The sequence below is a fragment of the Peromyscus maniculatus genome, chromosome 12 (genome assembly GCF_049852395.1).
Source record: "Peromyscus maniculatus bairdii isolate BWxNUB_F1_BW_parent chromosome 12, HU_Pman_BW_mat_3.1, whole genome shotgun sequence".
Lineage (NCBI taxonomy): Eukaryota > Metazoa > Chordata > Mammalia > Rodentia > Cricetidae > Peromyscus > Peromyscus maniculatus.
In genome coordinates, this window is record NC_134863.1 from 2,914,086 (window position 1) to 2,938,119 (window position 24,034).

General features: G+C 40.0%; 1 protein-coding gene across 17 annotated transcripts in view; it reads right to left on the reverse strand.

Annotated features, from left to right (window-relative positions):
- Positions 1-24,034, reverse strand: part of Fgd4 (FYVE, RhoGEF and PH domain containing 4) — a 197,719-nt gene that overhangs the window by 21,069 nt on the left and 152,616 nt on the right. For all 17 annotated transcript variants that reach the window (XM_076548382.1, XM_076548381.1, XM_076548388.1 and 14 more), the window contains exons 8-11: positions 20,001-20,139; positions 13,840-13,898; positions 13,408-13,554; positions 6,435-6,607 (exon numbers count right to left, since the gene is read on the reverse strand). In XM_076548382.1, the coding sequence (XP_076404497.1) occupies positions 6,435-6,607; positions 13,408-13,554; positions 13,840-13,898; positions 20,001-20,139 (518 nt within the window). The remainder of the gene's footprint in view (positions 1-6,434; positions 6,608-13,407; positions 13,555-13,839; positions 13,899-20,000; positions 20,140-24,034) is intronic.

Genomic DNA, 24,034 nt, shown 5'->3' on the forward strand with positions numbered 1-24,034 from the left:
AACATTAATATTCAGTTATTATAGTACATATTAGTTCTGGTTATTTTGTGCTTTATGTTTTATTTGCATAACTCTTCTAGAATTGTTTATTTTTCTCCAGTGGCATTTTAGAGGTGTTCATCCTCTTCAGTCCCAGGTGTTACTTTTAGTGCATTGGGTTAAGGTCATAAATTATATTTGCCTTTTTTAAAAATGTAGAACTTATTTCATTTTATTGGAAATAGATTCTGTTTTTTTCTATTTGCCTCCTTTTAACATGGAAACTTTTTTCTTTTTCCTTCAATACATCAGATAGAGTCAGGCTTAGCAGCTGTTGTCTTTCAGAACTTGAAATACATATTTTTAAGCCTTTTTCCTTTTAAAAATTTCTGAATAATCAGCTATTGGCCTTTCTGTACACGTGACTCCTCTTCTTTCTCTTGCAGCTTTTGTATTCCTTTCTTTGTCCTGCATGTTTGTTTGGTCATCTGACTGAATATGATGTGGGGGGTGGCTTTTGGTCATCTGACTGAATATGATGTGGGGCCATGGGAATGTACAAGTCAGTTATATCTGGTGCCTGATACAGGTTTTTGTAGAAAATAATCAAGGAACCTGTCTAGGGGGAAGAGAGGCAGGTTTCTCTGGAGTTGTCCAGAGTGCGGCAATTTCCCTGGGGATTGTACATAAGAGACAATCCTGTAATGGTCGCCATAAAGAGGCTCTCACTCATCTGGAGCTGCAGTCCAACTAGTGATTGTCAGAGAAATAAGGGTGAGTAATCATAGTTTTTTTAGAGAGGTAGTTTTTTTTTTAGAGAGAGTTGTCTAGAATATGACAATTTCCCTGGGGATTGTACATAAGAAGAGACAATCCTCTAGTCATAGTTTTTTAGTTTCCTTATGTTCTTCCCCTCAGAATGAGTCAAACAGAGTTTAAAACAGTGCTGGTATACAGAAACAGGAAGAGAAAACATGTCTCTTACAACATTTCCAGAAAGAAAAGAGTTAACTTGAAAACTGCTTGCTGCTTGGAATTCAGCTTGCAGTAGCAAGAGAGAACAAGCAGCTTGGCTATCTGCCTGCACACTAGCAAACCTCGGTATGCCAACTGGAAATTCAAAAAGAAGCTTCCCGCATTTTCACTTTTATCTCAACACTTGACACTAGTTCCTGAGGAATTAGAAAAGAAAGACAAGGAAGACATAAAAATATGAAGGTTTAAGTAAGTTGTGAAGGTTTGAGATGTGATTTTAAGGTGTAAAAATTTGAAGGCTTAAGTAAGTCATGAGGGTTAAGAGCTATTTTGGGTCTGAGGAAGTAGTCTGAGATATAAAAATGTGGAAGTTTAAAGTTTAACTAAGTTGTGAGGGTTTGAGTATGGGCAAAGTGAGGTCTAAGATGTAAAGGTTTTAGGTTTAGGGATAGAAAAAGAAAGTTTTAGGAAGAAAGAAAGTAACTTAAAATACATGAAATGCAAGTTACTGGGATGTGTAAAATCAAGTTATGATGGTCTGAGGATGAACAGGCTATTCTGCTGTTACATTGAGACTCCAAAGGTTGATAGTTTTAACATTAATTAATAAAATCCTTATAAACTACCAATCTGGCTCTGACAAATACCACCACTATTATAATAACCACAAACAATAATAATGCTAATTTGTCTGGAATTTTTGTTTCTTCCAGAAAGTTCTTATAAACTTCAGGAGCTCTAAACCCACGGATACCTACAGCCTGAGATAAACTTGAGAAAAGTACTATCAAGCTACGGTTTGTTTCCTTACCAGCCTATTTCTTAAAGGAACATTCTCTCCTCTCTCTCTCCTCTCTCTCTCTTCTCTCTCTCCTCTCTCTTCTCTCTCTTCTCTCTCTTCTCCTCTCTCTCTCTCTCTCTCTCTCTCTCTCTCTCTCTCTCTCTCTCTCTCTCTCTCTCTCTCTCTCTCTCTCTGAATTTATTGGAACTCTCTTTTCTCATCTACCAGGACCCTGCACTTAAAAATCAAAATGTACACCTAAGAAAAAAGTTTCCTCTCTAAAATTCCTTAGCTTCATGTTCTGCCATTAATATATATTTGTTCCAGCAGATTCCTAATCAATTAAAGATTACAGACTGACCAAAGTTGCCTACATGCTCCAGGCCCCAGATTGCCCCACAGAGCCTGGACAACAAATGAAACAGCCCGCTCTTTCCAGGTTTCCACTGCATTCCAGCCTTCAGGAACTCCAGCTTCCCTCCACGTCAGCAGGAAGCAACCATGAGTGATCTCTACACCCCTTTGTCACTTACCCCTTTCTACACTGAACTCTCCAGCCTAGGGTCTGGACTGCCCTTAAAACACGTTCTATGATTGATTGTGTAAATTCTGTCCACGATCCTGACATGTATACTTTGACATACAGTCTTGATATGTACTTCTAACAACTGTTCTGTTATGGAAATATTACCATATATGTACTGAGAGAGATTGGTACTGCCCCCTCATAGCCAAACTGGTTTATTAATTGCTTTGATTAAAAGTTTTAAGATACTTGTCAGCTTCAGCCACAGGCTAGATTCAGCAAATACACACCATTATTCTGGTAAACTCTTTATCTAAAAATATTTCATTGCCTTTAGACACTCAAAAAGAAACTGATCCGGGATTAACAGATAAAGTTAATGTTCTAGAAAAAACTATTCTTCTATGATATTCAAATTCAAAATATTTAGACACACTCACAACATGATGTCATACTAACTGGTCCCCAGTTTGCCATCAATATAGATTACAAATTACAAATATTGATTATTGATTATAATTATAGACTATTGATTATAGATTATTGGTTATAAATATTGATTAAATATCAATATAGGTTATTGATTCTTATTAATTTCAAAATAATTACAATAATTGCTTGTCAGTCTTCCAATCATCTTCAGACTTTTAATTATTCATACTACTTACTGCCCTAAGAGAGATTTACGTGCTTCTTTTCTTAAATCAAACAGAAAAGAGGGAGTACGCAGGGATCTGTGGGAATGTACTAGTTGTACAACAGGGACAACTAGTGTTTAACAAGTCGACTCACCAGATGCATGATTCCCTGCTGGGGCGGGGGCAATGCTGTGGGGTTATTGACTGTGGATGATTGGTTGTTTTCTGTCCATAACTTTTTCAGGTGCCACTGCTATGCCTCCCCAATAAGAACAGCGGTGGGGTTCTTTCCATAGCCCTTTGATGGTGTGCTTTATACTTGTTGGGTATACATATAGCCATGAATGGTCAGGAAGATGATTTCTGCCTATATTTTACATTACTTAGACTGACATAGGATTCTCAGTCACAAAGACAGCTTTTTACACAGACAGCTCATTTTGGACTTTAGAGCAGATTCAAAGCAGGCTGGTTGCCCTGGAGACAAATACATGAGGTCAATTTCCCAGGTGTTGTTTGTTGCTGTTTCAAGGTCAGGATAGAAGCAACTTTATTAGACATAACTTTATTGGTAATTGACTTTTTGCATGTAGTCACAGTCTCAGGCTCAAGGTTCAGCCAATTGTTGACTGTCTGAGATCCCTCATCAACTTAGAGCTATGTGTATGGGTCAATGTGACATCACTAGCCTAAGAGAAACTATGTGACTTATCTTGTGTTATGAGAATTGGTAGGGCCCTGAAAATGTAACTTATAATTGTCCAGAGTTTGGTTGTGATCTGTGTAGAGCTATGTGAGAGAAGTATGTGTGTGTGCTGAGTGAGAGATGAAGAAGCATGAGAGAAGTGTGTGTGTGTGTGTGTGTGTGCTGAGTGAGAGATGAAGAAGCGTGAGAAGTGTGAGGGAGTGAGTGGGTGAAAGAGTGAGTGAATAATCTAGAAGAAGTAAGTGTGTGTGAGTGAGTGTGAGAGCATTGTGTGAAAGTGCTGCTGCTACACAGAGGAGCTGTGCCTAGGATCTGTGTAAAGTGCTCTATAGTGAGGGAGCTGTGTAAATGAGATGTTTAGCTGTGGCTGTGTGGAGATTTCTAACTGTGTGGAGACAAGGAAGATGAAGCTGTGTAGAAAAGAGATGTAGAAGAGCAATGTATGCACAGCCATGTGAAAAGATGTATGTACATAAAGAATGTAGCTGTGTGAAAATAGAGATTGCCAAGAAAGAGAGATTAAGTTGAAGCAAAAGAGAAGGTCACCATCAGGAAAGCATGTGCTTGTTCCTTTTTTCTTAGGTTACTAGCAGAAATTGTGTGTGTTTCCTTATTTTCCCCCCTCAGATAGGAAAAAGTCTAGCTCTCAGATAAGAATTTTTCCTAAGCCCTCACTGCCTTCATGGATTTTTTTTTTCTTTTTGCATACCCTGGTGGTAGCTGGAGGCTGATCCCTCAAGCTACTGATAGGTATCTTTTGGTCATTTGACTATGATGTGGGAGTATCTTTGGTCACCTGACTGTAATAGGATGTGGGAGTATCTTTGGTCGTCTGACTGTAATAGGATGTGGAGTATCTCTGGTCATTTGACTATGATGTGGGAGTATCTTTGGTCATCTGACTATAATAGGATGTGGGAGTATCTTTGGTCATCTGACTGTAATAGGATGTGGGAGTATCTTTCGGTCATCTGACTGTAATAGGATGTGGGAGTATCTTTGGTCATCTGACTGTAATAGGATGTGGGAGTATCTTTGGTCATCTGACTGTAATAGGATGTGGGAGTATCTTTCGGTCATATGACTGTAATAGGATGTGGGTATCTCTGATCTGCTCCTGTTGGTGTTTTCTATGTCTCTTGCATCTGTACTAGTTTCTCTTCTCAAGAGTTGCCTTTTCTTTATGATTTTATTGGGATCTTTTCTGTTTCAGGCATATACTTCTCTGACCATACTTCATAGATTTTTTTTTTAATCTTTCATAGTGTCCCAAAGTTCTCCCATGTTCTATTAATTTGCTGTTGTTGTTTTTTAAATTATTATGGGTCTTGACTGAGTGATCCAATCCTTTTCCTTGTCTTTAAGCCATGATGTGTTCTCTGCATGATCCATTCTGCTTGTTAGGTTCTCCACTGAACTTTTTTTAAATTTGAGTTAGTGATTTTTTTTTATTTGCAGAATAAGTTTGGCTTTCCTTCAACATTTCTGTCCTTGAATTCTATTTGTATATCTTGAATTGACTTCCTTATTTAATTAAACTGTTTATGTTTTCTTAGCGTATATTCATACCCTCTTTGAGCTCTTTGCTCATGCGCAATCCTCTGTCTGATGAGCTTCCATCTCAGATTGACATTCACTGGCAAAGGAAATAATAGTTTTCTCCAGTCTCACTGGGGATATTAACCAACTTAAGGACAGACCCTATGCCCAGCAGAAGACAGCCAGCACAAAGTGAACGCATGGTAATTTTTATAGACCTTTTCATCTCCTATCACTTTGGGCATTTATTGTCTTTTGTATACTATACTTTCCAATTTTGTGGGGTTTGTGTGAGTGTGTGTGTGCGCGTGCGTGCGTTTGTGTGTGTGTGTGTGTGTGTTCTCTGTGTGTTTCTTGTGCTTTCTCTTTTTCAGTTTTTTAATTTCTGGTTTGTTTGCCTGTTTGTTTTCTGGGGGCGGGGGAGGGAGAATGGAGTTGGTTAGGTGACGAGGCCAGAAGGATCAGAAAGGCATTGCAGCAGGGGAAACTGTGGTAAGAACATACTGTATAAAAAATTACTTAAAGAAATTCTCTGTCTGGAAGTCATTCCAAATTGCTTTCATTATTGGTCTTTACTATAGAATTGCTAGTTTTTGGAGGAGACATGTAGGAGATGGTTGACTTTTTATTTTATAAGTTTAAAATATTTATTTATTATTTATGCACATGTATATGTGCCTGAATATATAAGTGATGCATCCTGTGTGTGCAGGGCCAGTAGAGGACGGTTTTGAGACTAGGATGCTAGGAGCCAAACCTAGGTCCTGGGAACCAAACTCCTCCAAGTGCTTGAGCCACCTGGCTGCTCCCTTTGTGTTTTAAATTCCGGTCCTTTTCTTTTCCCAGTGCAGTGGCTCAGCATTTCCCTGGTGGTCTGCTGAGTCTCCTCCTGCTCCTGGCTTGTCTCTGCATCAGTTTATTATCAGGGTGGATAATTTCAGCATGGGATAATAATCACTAAATGATGCTGTGGGAGGAGGAGGTGTGGGAAAGAGTCTTTCCCTACAGGTCTCAAGACTCAACTGCAGCAGCGCCTTGGCTTAAGTGCCTTGTCACTCTGCAGTCACCCAACTGATGCCTACTGTATACACACCTCTGTCCTAGGCAACACAGGGATCAGAGGAAAGACATGATGTCTATCTCAGTAAACCTCAATTTCTACCTACAACTAGTCAAGATTTCCAGAGGACATCCGCTGTGGGACAAACCCAAACAACAGCAACAATCGCCTCAGGGTCATTTATGACGTCTGATGTTCTCAGGAAGCCGTGGTGGGAAAGGTTCTCTTACCTGGCTTGCAGCTCCAGGGTTCTCTCTTTCCCAGACACCTGGAAAGTGTGTGGATATTCTTCATTGTGAGTCTCCACAATTTTCATTCCATCAATGCCAACTCTGGTTCGAACTGTAAATTTTGAGCCCACCAAGCTGAATCTGGGCACACAATATAGTAACATGTTGTTGAACTGCAAAGAGACAGAATACAAATTAATAAACAGGAAGATAAAGAAAATAAATCTGAGTAATGTATCTCTGGACAGAAATGCCACTGAATTTTTTTAGAGTATATAACTTTCCTCTCTTTCTCTCCATTGTCTTGCTATGTAACCAGGATTGGTCTTGAACTACCAATCCTGTCTTAGAGTCCCAAGTGCTGGGGACATAGGCATATATTACCACACTTGAATGTTTTCTTAGAATTCAATTAAATATTAATTGAACAAATACATAATAAATGACTAAAGAGTGACTGAACTGTGAGACAAATTAAACAACTTCAAATATTCAGATCTGTCACACACACAAAAAAACCTCTCATTTAACATTTTTTTATAAAGTGGAACTTAAACCAAAGGATAAATGTAAGTAACCACTAGGCTGCAGGAGTCATACAAAGTATATCACATATCTGAATACTTTCTTTCTCCATATAATGTACTTTACACTTTTTCCTTCTTCCCAAATGATACATGAGAACTTAAGACTTCCCATGAGTTCCATTCTCATAGAATACTTTCCATTGCAATTCAAACTATCAGAAAAAAACATAGCATCAACAAATGCTATTGCTGCTGCTCTTGGTTGCACATTAGAACTTACATGGTGAGACCCTGTTGCTGAATACATCACACATTCTGGATGCAAGGTGTAGAGAAGTTGAACACTTATCTGGAAGCTTCCTCCTCAACGGCTAGCTTCTATTAGTACTGGAAGGTGCTATGTGTGTTGCTGAGGACAGAAGTTATCAGTGCCTCATCCCCATGTGGACCATGTGAACTACAACACCAACCTGTTAGATAAGATGTGCCTACTATGCCAACAGTGGCAGGACTGATATGGGGGTAATCAAATGATTCCTGATTGGATTTGGATTCTATAAGAGGAAAATCTATCAAAAAACCCAAGCGGAACTTACTACTGTTGTGTTGTTAAGTGGACATGTTGTAAAGGTGCTTCATAATTATTTATGTTTATAGACATAAACAAAGGCTACTTTCAGCCCTGATTTGAGACGCTTCTCTTTGTAGTAAATGCAGAGATTCACGCTCGTTCAAAGTGCTGAGAATAAGTGACTGTTGAGAGGTCAACTGCAAAGAGACATCTGCATCTATCTCTTATGTCAAGGCCCAGAGAATACAACAAAAGAGGGAGAAAAGTATATGTAAGAGACAGAGGACCGAAGAGTGTGTAAGTTCTGTAAAACCCTGTCTTCTAGACACGACCTGCCACACTCATGAACTCATAGAAGCTCTGGATACCTGCATAAGACCTGCACAAAGATGGTACCTGCTAAAAACCTCATTGTCCCTGGGGAAAGGGGAGTCATTTTCTTCAGTTGTATAGTATTCTATACTCAAGTATATAATTCCCTACTCATACTTATCTAAACAATCCTAATCATTAGGTCACAAAAAAGAAAAAAAGAGAGAGCAAGCATGTTGCTGAGGAGGGGTTGATTTTATAGGAGCATGTTAGGAGAGGGCAATAGGGATTGAATACGATCAAAATATACGATCTATGTGCATGAAATATTAAGAAGCTTTTTTAAAAACCAGAAACCACTATATTTGTTCCTGAGCTATCTTTCTGCATTCTATATTAGTGACTCTTTGAAGGACAGAAGAAAAGATTGCATATTTTCTAAAGTGTTAGTCACAGTCCCATAGGTCACACTAACCCTGGGGATATTCTTCTTTAAACGGAAGCCAGTAGTGTGGATGGGAGTGTGGTGTGTGTAGTAGCAACTCTTCTTTTACACGAAGTAGGAGAGTTAGGTTAAAAATCACTAGTAGATATAAATTGCAGTGCTGATGGAATCCAACAGAAGGGTTAAGAAGTACAGGAGACTTGTTTTAATAACTATTCAGCATAATGTTTAAGGACATAACACAATTTTATATTATACACATATTTTAAGTTAGAAACTCAGTAAAGAATCTGAAGTTGCTTACTCCATCAGTAAATTGAAAATGAAAACTTTAAATCTGTTAGTGTACAGGATTCGGAAGTGGATCTTGAACTCAGAATGAGCTATCAGGTTTCAAGGAAAGTCACATAACTGGCCAGATTGGCTAACTGTTGCTTGCTGGGGACTGGTGGAGCTGGGGTAGGTTCTGATAGGGGAATAACCTGGTAAAGAAAACCTCTGTCTAGCTTTATAGGCAGAACCATGGTGGAGTGGTTTGCTGTTCTTGCTCTCATGTACCTTTTATAGCATCCTCTACTGAGAAAAGAGACCAGGAACACATCAACATTCAAAATAGTCTCAAAAAATTAGGAATAAACCTAATTAAAATGATAAAAGAAACACGCACACACACACAACAAAACAAAACCCCTTTAATCTCTAAAGAAAGAGATTGAGAAAATACTAGGAAATGGAAAGACCTCCCATGCTCATGGATTGGTAGAATTTTGAAAATGACCATTCAACCAAAAACAATCCCCAGATTCCCCATGTCATTCTTTACAGAAATAGAAACTAAATTCTGAAATTCATATGGGACCACAAAAGACCTCATATAGCTTGAAATCCCAATTTCAAGATATGTTACTGGTAGGAAACAGGCATATAGACAAAATGAACAAAATAGAATACCCAAATTTGAGCATGTATATCTACTGTCATTGGACAAAGATGTCAGAAACTCAGAGAGGAAAAGATAGCATCTTCAACAAGGGATGCTGGAAAAAGTAGATGTCAACACAGAAGAATGCAACCAGACCCATACCTATCACCTGCATAAAAATCAAAAGACCTCAATGCGAACCTGAGTCAGTGAGAGTGCAGAAGAAAACAGACAGTACCCTACAAGTTATCTGTTTGAAAAAGACTGTCTGCACAAGACTTCTTTAGTGAAGGAATTAAGGCCAAGAGCTGACAAATGGGACCTCATCAAGCTTATAAACTTCTGTGCAGCAAAGGGCAGAGCTGAGTTAAAAGGAAGCCCATAGAGTGGAAGGGACTCTCTGCCAGCTACACATCTGATAAAGGATTGGTATTCATACTACAGAAAGAACTGGAAAATGAAGAGTAAAGAAAACAAGTGACCCAACTTAAAAATGGGTTATGGATACAAACAGAGTCCTGAAAAGAAGAAATACCTTAAACAGTGTTTTACTCCTTAGAATTAGGGATTCCACCTTACTCTAGGCAAGATCAAGAAAATAAGGGCTGGTAAGCATGTACAGAGAGGGATCCTCCTTCATTACTGTTGGGACTACAACCTGTGCAGCCGCTATGGTTTGAAAGTCTTTTCAGTGTGAAAAGACTGACCACAGGCCCTGGCTCTCCACTCTGTCATATGTCCAAAAGAAGACTGACCACAGGCCCTGGCTCTCCACTCTGTCATATGTCCAAAAGAAGACTGACCACAGGCCCTGGCTCTCCACTCTGTCATATATCCAAAAGAATCAACATTTTATTCCATAGATAAGTTTTACTCTATCCACAATAGCTAGGCAACAACCTATCTGTCCTCCAGGTGATAAAGGGATGATGAGAATATGGTACATATACATAGTGGAATTCTATTCAGCTGTAAAGAGAAAATGAAATAAAGAAATCTGCAGGTAAATGAATGGAAATAGAATATATTATACTGGGTTAAGTGGCCTAGATCCAGCAAGACAGATGTCACGTTTTAATATTTGTGTGGATTCTAGATCTGAATCTTCAGCTGTGAATATGTAACCTGGGTATCCACAGAAACCAAGAAAGTAACAGGGGCCAAGGTGGGAGGAAGGACTAAGATCCGCAATCAACACGTACAGGCAGGCAGACGCTGATGCTGAGAATTCCGTCCAGTATAAGCAGTTCTTTCTATTCCATATATTTGATGATTTGACATCTTCACACCTTACTGACACTAAAGGGACCACTCAGTCCACTGCTAAATGTGAATCCACCTTCCCATTTAGCCTACTAGACCAGAGGCAGTTTTCAAATACTGTTTATTTACCTGCGCTACCATCCCTTACCCTCATCACCTGAGGGCCAGTACTGGACAGTGAACCCTGTGCTTCAGATGACACTGAAATTGCTCAAACCAGGGATTCTAAGCCGTTTACTGGGTCCTTCTGCTTCCCCTTGTGAACTACTAGGGCTCTTGCCCACTTTTGATGCTTGTCCTCCGCCTCTTCGCTGGTTCTAGGAGCTTCTCTGCTGCTTCTCTCCATGGTACATGGCTCCTCCTCTGGGGATCAGTGTTTTCAACAGCAATCATATTCTCACCTGAACAATAATGAAACCTACGCTTTGTAATGGACTTCTAAATAGAACCTGGAGCCCTGGTATGCTCTTGTTCCCTATTTTGCTACATATAAAACTATAACCTAGGAAAAACAAAGTTTTTATAGTGAATTTGGACAATATCTAAAATTATTATTGAGTGACTGGTCCAGAAAAATATCTCCAATACTGTAATAGTGGTATTTTTATCTTGGAGGTAGCCAACAACTGTCTAACTGGACTCAAGACCCACTTGATAGGAGAGAATTTATACTTGGAACTGTGAACCCAGCCAACTGCTTGTAGCTGGAGAGGTCATAGCCCCGAGAAGACTCTACTAGTGTCATTTTCCTAAACAATATAATTTCTAAATGCATACTAAACAATTAGCTTTATACCCACAAATAAATGTGGCTCTTGCCCCTCATCAAAGAAGTTTCTTTTTTTCAACAGGTGGAGTCTATTACAGAGATCCACAACTCCTCAAAATATAGAGAATAAGGGCCTATGGGGTGCTCAAGCCCAAAGGATACATTTATACCATTACCCTTCACCCAAGCCACAGAGGACATTGTGGAAGAGATGCAGGAAAGATTGTAAGAGGCAAAGGACCAGGGGGCCTGCTATTAGATATTGTCTTTACAGGGAAGCTACACCATGAAGTCTCAACAATATGGCTACTTAAACAAGACTTGCATAATGACAAAGTCAGTTTATGTGACAATGTGGATAGGAGAAATTTTACAAGGTTCCATCCTTGATGAAGAGCTCCTGACATCAATGGCTGCTGAGAGACAGAAAATCAGTTTTCTTCAAGGACAAGCTCCCTGATGGGTTAGCCAATCTCCAAAGGTCAATCCTAAACACATGTACATACAGGCAACCCTAAATAGATGCAATAGGTTAATTAAAGAAGTCATGAATTTATCCTTTGTTGACAGGACCCTTTCATTGCTTAGAATATACCACACTTTGCTTTGTGTGGATATCTGTTTAAGTTTTTGAGCTAACAATCTTAGAATTCAAATAGTTGAGTAGTGTGGTAACAAAATGTTCTTTAAAAAAAGAGAGAAAAACAAAAACTGTGAGTCTGCTGAGATGGCTCAGCAGGAAAAGAAGCTTGACACCAAGCCTGACCCCTGAGCTTCAGCCCCAGAACCCACAGGGTACAAGGAGAGAATGTCCTGCACGTTTTCCTCTAACTTCTGCACATACCATGGTGTGGGCACACACACATACATGTATGCACACTCACCCCACCCTCCTTCACCCCCTACACTCACCCACATATTCACTCACCCATTCATCCCACTCACTTACACACTCACCCCCTACACACTCACACACTCACCCCCACACATTCACCCCACACATTCACTCATCCACTCATGCCCACACACTCACTCCACACATAATCACTCACTCACGCTCATACATACTCATCCACTTGGCCTACACACTCACCCCCATACACACCCACTCACCCCACACTCACTCCCACACTCACCCCTATACTCTCACACTCCCACACTCACCTCCTACACACTCATCTAGACACTCAATTATTCACACACACACTTACCCACACACTCACTCGCACACTCAAACATGCACATTTTCACACATACTAACACACAAATATTCCTACACAAATAAATATATGTAATAAAACATTAAAAACACTGTGGGATATTAAAAATTCCTCCTATGACAATTAATCCCTATAATTTTTTTCAAAGAAAGATGGAAATAGTCTAGAATTTCTCAGGTCTTGAAGACAACTCATAATAGATGCTAAAATGATGCTTGACAGCAAGAAAATGAGCCACTAGACAGGCTCATCACAGACTTACCTCAGCAACAATCCTAACATATACATTCGCTGAGTTATTAGTCAATGTTAGTTTATTATCTGTTAGCCACTTTTATGATCTGTTTCATCTTTTTAGGTATAGAGAGAAACAGAGTTCATCTTAGTGACAAAGAATAAAGGTAATGTGGACAGAAACTGAATAAGATAATTGGTCCTTGTATCTCCCCATCTGAGTGAGTCCTAGATGAACTGTCCTTCTCAGGATGCTAAGGAAGGGACAGAAGCTGACTGTGCCAAGGAAGGAGCACACGCACTTCCTTCTCCAGATAGACTGGTGACTGTGGAGGGATGGGGGACAATTGTCACAGGAAATAGTTTGGCAATGAACTGGTCAAACATGATATGATATAATAATACCCATCAGCCTATAAGAACAAAAGGAAAGATAAAACCAAAATCAAGCAAAGGAGGATTTCAGAAATGGAATCATGCCCAAGTGTGCACTATGGGCTACAGTCACAGGAAGGCTACCTTGTCTCCAGTATGCATTACCTGCAGTTGATCAGCTCACAAGTGTAAGAGACACTCTCACGGAAAATCCCACCAGTGTGGACTAAAGCAGGTGTGACGTAATTACTCTGGAAGTAAGCAACTATGTCACTTCATGTACAGGAATTTCAGTGACCTGTTGGTGTGCTACTGGCTGACACCATCGAACTTACTAAGAAGAGGTAGCGTTCTTGTGCTGATGTGTTCCGAGCTGCTAGTTTGAGGATTTGTCCTTCTTTTATTAGTTCATTTGAGGGATTTACAATGTCTTCTTCTTCTCCCAACATCTCATAAATCTCTAAGAGTTTCTTCAGGTTCTCCTGGGAAATTAAAACAAAACACAGCAAGATCAAATATAAGGTAATTTAAATTTAACTAAGATCTATGTAATTTAATAGATATTGAGAGTAAGTTTACATTTTGGTATAAAATACATTAATAAGGTGAATCCTAAAAAAAAGAGGGGAATGGATTAGAAAGTTGGTAAACATCCTTTTCTGCTCACCTTTATCTGTTCATTTTGGTCAAAAATCTATAACAGTCAGAGTCTATGTTACTGACTGCTGTTTAGCCAGAAGGTTCCCAGTCCTCTGAACGCCACTTACCATTTTCCTTATTGCACTATTGGAATGACTTGCTGCTGTAGATATAATTTCAAGTGATTCTGAATGGGAAAAAGAAAAGTAAACAAATGTTTTGTCCATCCTGTGCTACTACAGAAACAGAGATCAAAGACGATGAAAATCTCTAATATGCAGTTTCCATGAGTTATTTGTTAGCAGTTTATCTCCAATTACAGGATATTTACTTCCAAAATGATATATATAATTTAGTATATAATAGGGCTTAGAAATGAACTTGCATTTACAGTGTGCACTACCAGGTTTGAAGTACTTTGCCAATCAGTCTATCTGTTGTGGCTCAAAAATAGCAAATAGAAATTTCCAGGAAAAAAAAATTCCTAAGTTTAAATTTTATTATAGCACACAGTTAAAATCATTCTATTTTATTAAATATTTTTTAATATTTAATTTTAAATCTATAATTTAAAAATTAAACTGTATCATAGATATATGTAGGAAACAATATTGCTGTATGTAAAGTTTGGTACTAGTAACAATTAAAGGAATACACAGAACATTTTGGAAAGTAGCTCCTGAGGAACTTGTCTACTAGTTGGTGAGTTCTTTCATTTCCTTTTGCCACATGATAGAAATAAGGAAGTGATATGGCTTATTCCTAGATCATATGACTCAAACTTCTGATGCTACGGTTTGCCTACTAAACATATACAGCTTTCTTTGGAAAGCACGGCAGTCTGATTCGGTTAGAGTCTGAGGGCTCAGCCTGACAGTGTTGGGAGGAAAAGGAAAGGGTGGAGTGTGATGTGCCCAGGAGCACAACCCATGCCCCCATATCACTAACATTGCAGCCCCAGTTACAGGACAACAGGCAAGACTCCTGCAGGCAGGCCTGACCACCACCATCCACTGGACCCTGTAACCTACAAGCCCTACTCCACCCTGCAAGCCCAACCATCCCCTGAGACTACAGCTGCTCCCTGAGACACAGACTCCACCAGCTCAGATAAGACCAAGAGCTCTGATTAGATCAAGAGCTCCCACTGGACCAAGAGTGCTGATTGGACCAAAAGAGGTTCCCCCAGACATGACATCATTTGTATGGAGTGGAGGAAGAAATAGGTAGATGCCAATGCAAAAATACATTCAACAACATAAAGAGCAATGTGGCACCACCAGAACCTAGTGGTTCTACATCAGTTAGACCTCAACATCCTAACGCAGAAGAAATTGACTTTAAAAATGACTTTAAGAAGATGATAGAGGCCTTTAAGGGGGAAATGAAAAATTCCCTTAAAGAAATCAAGGAAAAGGCAAACAAAAAATTGGAAGAAATCAATCCCTTTTAAAAAGCCAAGAAAACTAAGAGAAAGCAATTAAACAAGTGAAGGAAACAGTTTGAGACTTGAAAACTGAAACAGAGGAAATGAAGACACAAACTGAGGGAATGCTGGAAATGGAAAATATGACTAAATGAACAGAAACTACAAATGCACGCATAACCAACAGAATGCAAGAGATGGAAGAGACTCTCTAGTGCAGAGGATACAATAGAGGAACTAGATTCATCAGTCAAAGAAAACATTAAAGCCAAAAAAGTCATAACACAAAATGTCTAGGAAATTTGGGATACCATGAAAAGACCAAACTTAAGAATAATAAGGATAGAAGAAGAAGAAGAATAGCTCAAAGGCACAGAGAATATATTCAACAAAGTCATAGAGAAAAACTTTCCCAACCTAAAGAAGGAAATGCCTATGAAGATACAAGAAGCTTACAGAACACCAAATAGCCTGGACCTCCCCCCAAAAAAAGTTCTCTTGCCACATAATAATCAAACCACTAAACATACAGAATAAAGAAAAAATATTAAGAGCTGCAGAGGAAAAAGGCCAAGTAATATATAAAGGCAGATCTGTAAGAATAACACCTGACTTCTTAATGGAGACTCTGAAAGCCAGAAGGTCCTGGACAGATGTTATGCAGACACTAAGAGACCATGAATGCTAACCCATACTATTATACCCAGCAAAACTCTGAATTATCATTGATAGAGTAAACAAACTATTCCATGATAAAACCAGATTTAAAAAATACCTATCCACAAATCCAGCCCTATAGAAAGCACTAGAAGGAAAATTCCAACCTAAGGAAGTTAAGATATACCCATGAAAACACAGGCAATAGATAATCCCACACCAACAAATACCAAAGAAGGGAAACACACAACACTGCCACCAAGAAATAACAGGAATTAACAATCACTGGCCATTAATATCCCTTAATATCAATGTGTGGTGATATTGTGTTCCCCAATATATTGTGCATCCTATTAAACTTATCTGGGGTCAGAGAACAGAACAGCTACTAGATAGAGAGGCTGGAAAATGGTGGCACACACACACCTTTAATCCTAGCATTCAGGAAGCAGAAATCTGTCTGGATCTCTGAGTTCAAAGCCACACTGGAAACAGCCAGGCATGGTGACTCACGCCTTTAATCCCAGGAAGTGATGGCAGGAAGCAGAAAGGTATATAAGGTGTGAGGACCAGGAACTAGAGTCTGGTTAAGCTTTTAGGATTTTGAGCAGCAGTTCTGCTGAGATCCATTCGGATGAGGACACAGAGGCTTCCAGTTTGAGGAAACGAGATCAGCTGAGGAATTGGCGAGGTGAGGTTAGCTGTGACTGGTTCTGTTTCTCTGATCTCTCAGCGTTCACCCCAATACCTAGTTCTGGGTTTGTTTTTATTAATAAGACCTTCTAACAATTCATGCTACATCAATGGACTCAATTTGTCTATAAAAAGACACAGGCAAACAGAATGGATATGAAAACAGGATCAGTCCTTCTGCTGCATACAAGAAACACACCTCCACTTCAAAGATAGACACTACCTCAGAATAAAAGGCTGGGAAAAGACTTTCCAATCAAATGGACACAAGAAGCATGCTGGTGTAGTTATCCTGATATCTAACAAAATGAACTTCAAACTAAAATCAATCAAAAGAGACCGGGAAGGACATTACATATTCATCACAGGAAAAACCCACCAATATGAAGTCTCAATTCTGAACATTTATGCCCCAAATACAAGGGCACCCACATTTGTAAAAAAAAAAAACAATAAAGCTTAAATCACACATCAAACCCCATACACTAGTAGTGGGAGACTTCACCCCACTCTCACCAATGGACAGATTGGCCAGACAGAAACTTAACAGAGAAATAAGGGTAGGGGATGAGGGATGAGAACATAAGGGAATAGGATGGTCGAGCTAGTACAGGGACAGAGTGGGAGAGCAATGAAAGAGATACCATGATAGAGGGAGACATCATGGGGATAGGGAGAAACAGGGTGCTAGGGAAGTTCCCAGGAATCTACAAGTATGACCCCACCTTAAGACTACTAGAAATAGTGGAGAGGGTACCTGAACTGGCCTACTCCAGTAATCAGATTGGTAAATACCCTAATTGTCATCATAGAGCCTTCATCTAGTAACTGATGGAAGCAGATGCAGAGATCTACACCCAAGCACCAGGCCCAGCTCCAGGAGTCCAGTTGAAGAGAGAGAAGAGGGATTTTATGGGCAAGGGGCATCAAGATCATGATGGGGAAATGTACAGAGATAGATAACCAAACCAAACTAGTGGAAACTCATGAACTGTGGACCAGTAACTGTGGAGCTTTGATGGGACTGGACTAGACCCTCTCCATAAGCAGACAGTTGTGTAGCTTGACCTGCTTAAGGGGCCCCCTGGTAGTGGGATCAGGAGTCGTTCCTGGTGCATGAGAGGGCTTTTTGGAGCCCAGTGCTTATGGTGGTACACCTTACACAGCCTTGGTGCAGGGGGAGGGGCTTGGACCTGCCTCAACTGAATGGACCAGGCTCTGCTGACTCCCCATGGGAGGCCTTGCCTTGGAGAGATAGAAATTGGAGGTGGGTTGGGGGGAAAGGCTGGGGGTCAGCACGGGAGGAGGAAGGAGAGGGGGATCTGTGGTTGTTATTCAAAATGAAGAGAAAATTTCTTCATAATAAAAAAATGAACCTTTAGATATAGAATGTTGAAGCAGTGCTATACACAGGGTTTGAATTATGCACTTGGCATGTCCTGGTGGCTGTGGCTTGGCAGCTCCACACAAGGATCACCACATCTCTCTATAAGAAATGTCCCTTCCTTGAGGGCTGGTCTGAACCCTGGGGAGAATGGCTGAGGATGGATCCACAGTCCTACTGAGAATGAGCCTGGCTTGGCTCAGTGTATTTTCTGCTTCTGGAGCTGGAAAACTGGGGAGCCGGATGACAACCCACAGAGGAACCAAAAAACCACTCATCTGGGTGCACACTCCTGACTGTCAAGAAGCAATCTGAAGAATTAACCTTCAGTATTTTTGAACCAGACAAGGAAAGCACCAAGAAAAAAACTGCAATGGAAACCAACAGCAAGCAGAAAGAACATGAAGAACGTTTGCAGAAAGTCTGCCAGGCTGGCCGTAGCGTGGCTGCCCTGGGGTGAGCCTTCACTGAGGCAACCTGGTTGCAAGTGACATGCCACTACCAAGCGCTGTCCCCACTTCCCCCAGTATTTCTGTAACGATATTCTCTAACAATATCTTAGGGAGGGATAATGCCAGTATTTCAAAAGTGGATAGTTAACAATTTTTGTTTTCATTTGAAAGTGTCCCCAGCCTGTGCAGCTGGTGCTGTAAATACAGCTTCCAATCCCTTTGTGGCTTTGCCGTGTCGAGTCCTGCACTTAATGGTCAAGAGGAGTGAGGGAGGCAATGTCCTTATGGCAGGATCTGACTTGAGGGGTTTGTCTGCATCCTGACTCTCTGAGCAGGTGATGTGCTCCATGCACTGTGACCTGGTTGATTTATAGGTTGGGCTCTGAAGATCCCCTTGTGTTTTAAAATGTGACTCGTCGTAAGGCAGGGAAGAGGATACGGCCACTTAAAAAGAAGAAGAGCATTTTTACGTGTTTCAGGACCATGTGAGTACAGGCAGTTCTGTGTGTGACGTACAAAATCCAGGCTGGAGTAAAGCAAAATGGCGAAGGCTGGGGCGACGGCCAGGAGAAGGGAAGGAGGAGCTGTAAGACACACTTCCGGTTCACCAGAAGCTCGGCACTGACACCCAGCACTCTGGGGGAAAACCAGAGCGTGGCCTGTAAGCATGGGACAGGAACTATCACAAGTCAAACTATACAAACTTCAGAAGGAGCGAAGAGTGAGAGACGTTTCTGTGGTCACTAAGTCATATGGGAAAACACAGTAGAGATGGCCTGTGCTCTGGATGGGACTTGGATCCTCACCTCAGAGTAACGCTGGCTTAAGAAAAGTCAAAAACATGCAGGAAGAGCATGTTTTAAAGACTATACTATATTATTAGCACTGGCCAAATATTGAACCATGACTATTTCTTAATTTTTACTCATCCCTTTAATTTTTTAGAGGTTTAAAAAAACCATATTAAAGGGGAGGTAAAACATGGCTTTTTTGTCTGTTTGTTTGGTTTAGTTAGACAGGGCCTCATTACTTAGCCCTGGCTAGCCTAAAACTCACAGAGATCCACCTGCCTTTGCCTCTGTAGCACTGAGATTTAAAGCCACTACATATGGTGCACCATGTACATATTAGAATGTGATGTGCAAATCTCTGAGCTCAATCTCTAATATCACAAAAATTTTAAACTGCATGAGAAGCTAAAGAATTAATGAAACTCACTACTTAGTCTTAAAAATTCTTCATTCTAATCTAATGAAATAATTAAGATGACCAGCACAATTGGAATAAAGTTTTTTTGGAGGAAAATGTTACTAGACAATAAAGCACCTCATGTCCTGTGTGTCTCAGGAGTAAGGCTAACAGTTATATTTACACAGTAATTGTCTTCTTTGCTTTCTTGGCAGGCACCAGCAGCACCCATGAGAAGGTAACTACATCACTACTCCAAACACCGCTAAGCCTATGGTTTTAGATCTCACAGTTAGTGATTGACATGTATCCAGAATGGGAAGCATGATTGCATTTCTCTAAGCCATTGTGATCCTGACTTAAAGTGGCTTGCTTCATTAAGGTGCTGACAATGATGTCCAGGGTGATGACGTAAGACACATCATTGGAACCAAAGGGCTGTTTGGCTATATCATTCTGCTGCTGTTGAGGGAGAATAAAACCATTTACTTTTCGCATCATTCCAGTCTGGGGACTCAGGGGACAGCTTCTTCAGGTAGTCCTTAAGGAGCATCTCATAGCGAGGGATCCGCTGAATAGGCTCCAGCATGTGATGCTGCAGGGTTAAGCTTCCACAGATCTTCTGTTTCTGTAATCAGCAAGATTTTTATTTTTAAATATTTTAATTACATTTATTTATTTATTGTATGTGCATGTGAGTATGGAGGTCAGAGGACAATCTGCAGTTCTCTCTTTGTACCATATGGGTCTGGGGAACAAAGTCAGGCCATCAGGTTTGGTGGCAAGTCACTCACTGAGCCCTATAATCATGGTTTTTAAAGGAATATTTAAAAATTAAGTTAACCAATATAAAACCACAGTGTAATAAAGAACTTTCACCAAGGGCAGTATTTTCTATCAAATATAGTGCATTACACAACTGGGGTGCTTGGGAAAGTTCAGGTTTCTGAGTGCCCACCCTCCACCCCAGTCTATGAAATCCAATGCTGGGAGAAGCCAGAGACTATGCATTTAAGATATCCCATCATATCGCTGCCCATATGACACAGAGATACTGAGCTTCCCTTCAATGTCACCTTCCATTCTGACTACTCCAAGGTTGTTTGCCAAGGACAATGACCTCTTCCTGTCCCTCTGTCTCTCTTTGGGACTCACCAGAACCTTAAGCCTGGGACCCTTTAGCCTGCCCACTTGACACAGAGACACAGGTAGGCTACCTGCACTCAGGTTCACAGCCCTACTCCAGTCTGACAGGCCCGGGACTGCCTGCCAGAGTTCTCATCTCCTCTGGCCTGTCTCTCTCCCTTTGGGACTTATAAGTTCTCAGCCTGCTCTCCACATGGGACTCTGTAGCCAGCATATATGGCTAGAAGACCCAGGCTACTTCCTCCTTTCTGCCAGCTGCCTGACTGGAACCTTCCAGTTGCCATATCCAGTCTTGAGACCCAGGAACAGTCTATATTACCAGGGGACCTTGTTACAGGATCCTTGTTCCCAAACCACTAAAGGGACCAGACTATACCTGATAAACAGAGACCTGGGATAGAAGGATGTAGCCCTAACTACTAGACAAATAAAAGAAATTGACACCTCAACTCCGCCATAAACATTATAAATATCCCCAAAGAAAGAAGAAAGGTGATTTGAACAAAAAGAAAAAAAAAACTCAACCAACAAACTAACTCTAGATGCACAAATCTCAACACATAAATGAAAACAATAATAACCTCCCCACACACAACCAAAAAAAAATCAAAAAACAAAATAATACATCTCCTTCCCCAAATATAAATCTCATAATAATGACCCTGTTACAAAGTCAGGGAAGAACTTTCAAAGAATTCAAAAGAATGATTACAATTATGATCAAACAGCTTAAAAAAGATAAGGACAAAGAGATGAATGTAATAAAAGAGTAAATCCAAAACATGAAAGTAGTTTGAATTTTTAAAGAAAACTGAACTGAAATGATACTGAAAATGAAAAACTCTTGGAGTTTATTTTGGCTTGATTTCAGAAGATTAAGCAAAGAGTTGTGGTGGCTAGAAATTAAAGTAACCAAAAGCCTGAAGCAGCCGGGCAGTGGTGGCGCACGCCTTTAATCCCAGCACTCGCGAGGCAGAGCTAGGCAGATCTCTGTGAGTTCGAGGCCAGCCTGGGCTACCAAGTGAGCTCCAGGAAAGGCGCAAGGCTACGCAGAGAAACCCTGTCTCGGGGGAAAAAAAAAAAAAAAGCCTGAAGCAGAGGGGACTAACTGGAAGCATGGTGAAACTACACTTCCTGTGACATACTTCTTCCAGTAAGGCTAGACCACCTAGACCATCCACAAACAGAGCCACCAACTAGGAACCCAGTGTTGAAATACATGAAATCTGGGAAACACTCTTCATTCTAACTATCACAAATATTGAAATACTGAATGAAGAAAAATCACTGAAAGGTGGAAGAGAAAAAGATGAAGTCACTTATAAGAACAGGCCTATGAGAACAAACCTGATTATCTGGCAGAAATCTTTGAATCCAGAACACATCTGGAAAGACCACAACTGCCAACCATGGTTGTTAAAATTTAGATGAAGTGAAAACTTTCCATGATGAAAACAGATTAAAAGAACTTATGACTAGTAATATCATAATACAGAGGCTACTAGAAGGAATATTATGACTAGTAAGAACATACTACAGAGGCCACTAGAAGGAATATATCAATCTGAAAGAAGTATGAACATGTCCAAGGGAACATGCCAGGTCAAACAATCAAAAGAGATCCATGAAAACATTACTAAGTCAATAAAACAAGAGGAATTAATACACACTATTCAACAATTACTTTGAATATTAGTGGTCCAAATTCCTCAATAAAAAGATCCAGATTAAAAGACTGGATCAGAAAAGGGTCCATTCTTTTGCTACTTCTCAGATACATAACTCATTGTCAATGATAAGACACAACCTTAGGGTAAAGGATGGAAAAACATATCCCAGGGGATTACACGAAGAAACAGCAGGCATAGATAGTCTAATATCAACAAAATAAACTTCAAAGCAAAACTAGTCAGAAGGGAGAGGGAGGAACACTTCATACTCCTAAAAAAATATATCAGTAAAATATTATAGTGGTAAATATATACTCACCCAACACAGGGGCACCTGATTTAAAAAAGAAACACTGTTAAAATGAAAACCACAGACTGACACAACACAGTGACAGTCATTGACTTCAACACTCCACTCTCAGCAATACAGCCAACATCTTGCTAAATGGAGAAAAACTCAAAGCATTTCCACTAAAATCAGGAACAAGAAAAAGATGTCCCTTCTCCCCATCCTGTTCAATACAGTACTTGAAGTCTTAGCTAGTTCAACAATACAAGTGAAGGAGATCCTGTTGTGGATATCACTCTGTATAAATAAAACACTGATTGGCCAGCAGCCAGACAGGAAGTATAGGTGGGACTAACAGAGAGGAGAATTGAGGGAACAGGAAGGGAAGGGGGAGACTGCCTGTAGCCGCCACCAGGACAAGGAAGATGTAAGGTACCAGTAAGCCTCGAGCCATGTAGCAAAGTATAGATTAATAGAAATGGGCTAAATATAAGAGTAAGAGCTAGATAATGATAGGCCTGAGCTAATGGCCAAGCAGTTTAAATAATATAAGAGTCGGTGTGTTTATTTTATAATTGGGCTCCGGGACTGGCGGGGATTGGCAGGAGCTGGAGAGAAATTCTCCAGCTACAAGATCCATTTGGAAAGGGATAAGTTAAATTATCACTATTTGCAGATGATATGATTCTATATACAAAGACCTTAAAGACTCCATCAGAAAATTCCACATATCTGATAAACACATTCAGCAAAGTAGCAGGACACAAAATCAATACACAGAAATCAGTAGCCTTCCTAAAAACAAATAATATCTTAAGGCACTGAACAAGAAACTGAAGATACCAGAAGATATAAAGACCTCCCATGCTCATGAATTGGTAAGATTCATATTGTGAAAATGGATATTCTAAAAAGTAATCTAAAGATTCAGTATAATCAAAATTCCAAACAACTAGTTACAGAAAATGAAAAAACAAACAAACCAATCTTGTGTTTCATATGGAAATATAAATGATAAGCCCAGTCAAAACAATCCTGAAAAATAAAATAAAATCTGCTGGAGGTATCACCATTCTAGATTTCAAGTTATACTTCAGAACTATAGTAATAAAAGGATCAGGGTGTTGGTATAAAAACAAAATCATTGATCAATGTGGACTCACAGATAAGTCCATATTCCTTCAGCCATCTGAATTTTGACAAAGAGGTCAATAATATATATAGAAGAAAAAACAGCATCTTCAATGACTGATGTTCTTTGAACTGGCTACAGGAGACCCTCAACCTGCACAAAACTCAGCTTCATGTGGATCAAAGACATCAGCATAAGACCTGAAACCTGAATCTACAGAGGAGAAAATAGGTATTATGTTTGAACTCATTGGCACAGGAAAGGGCCTTCTGAACAGGACCTGGAC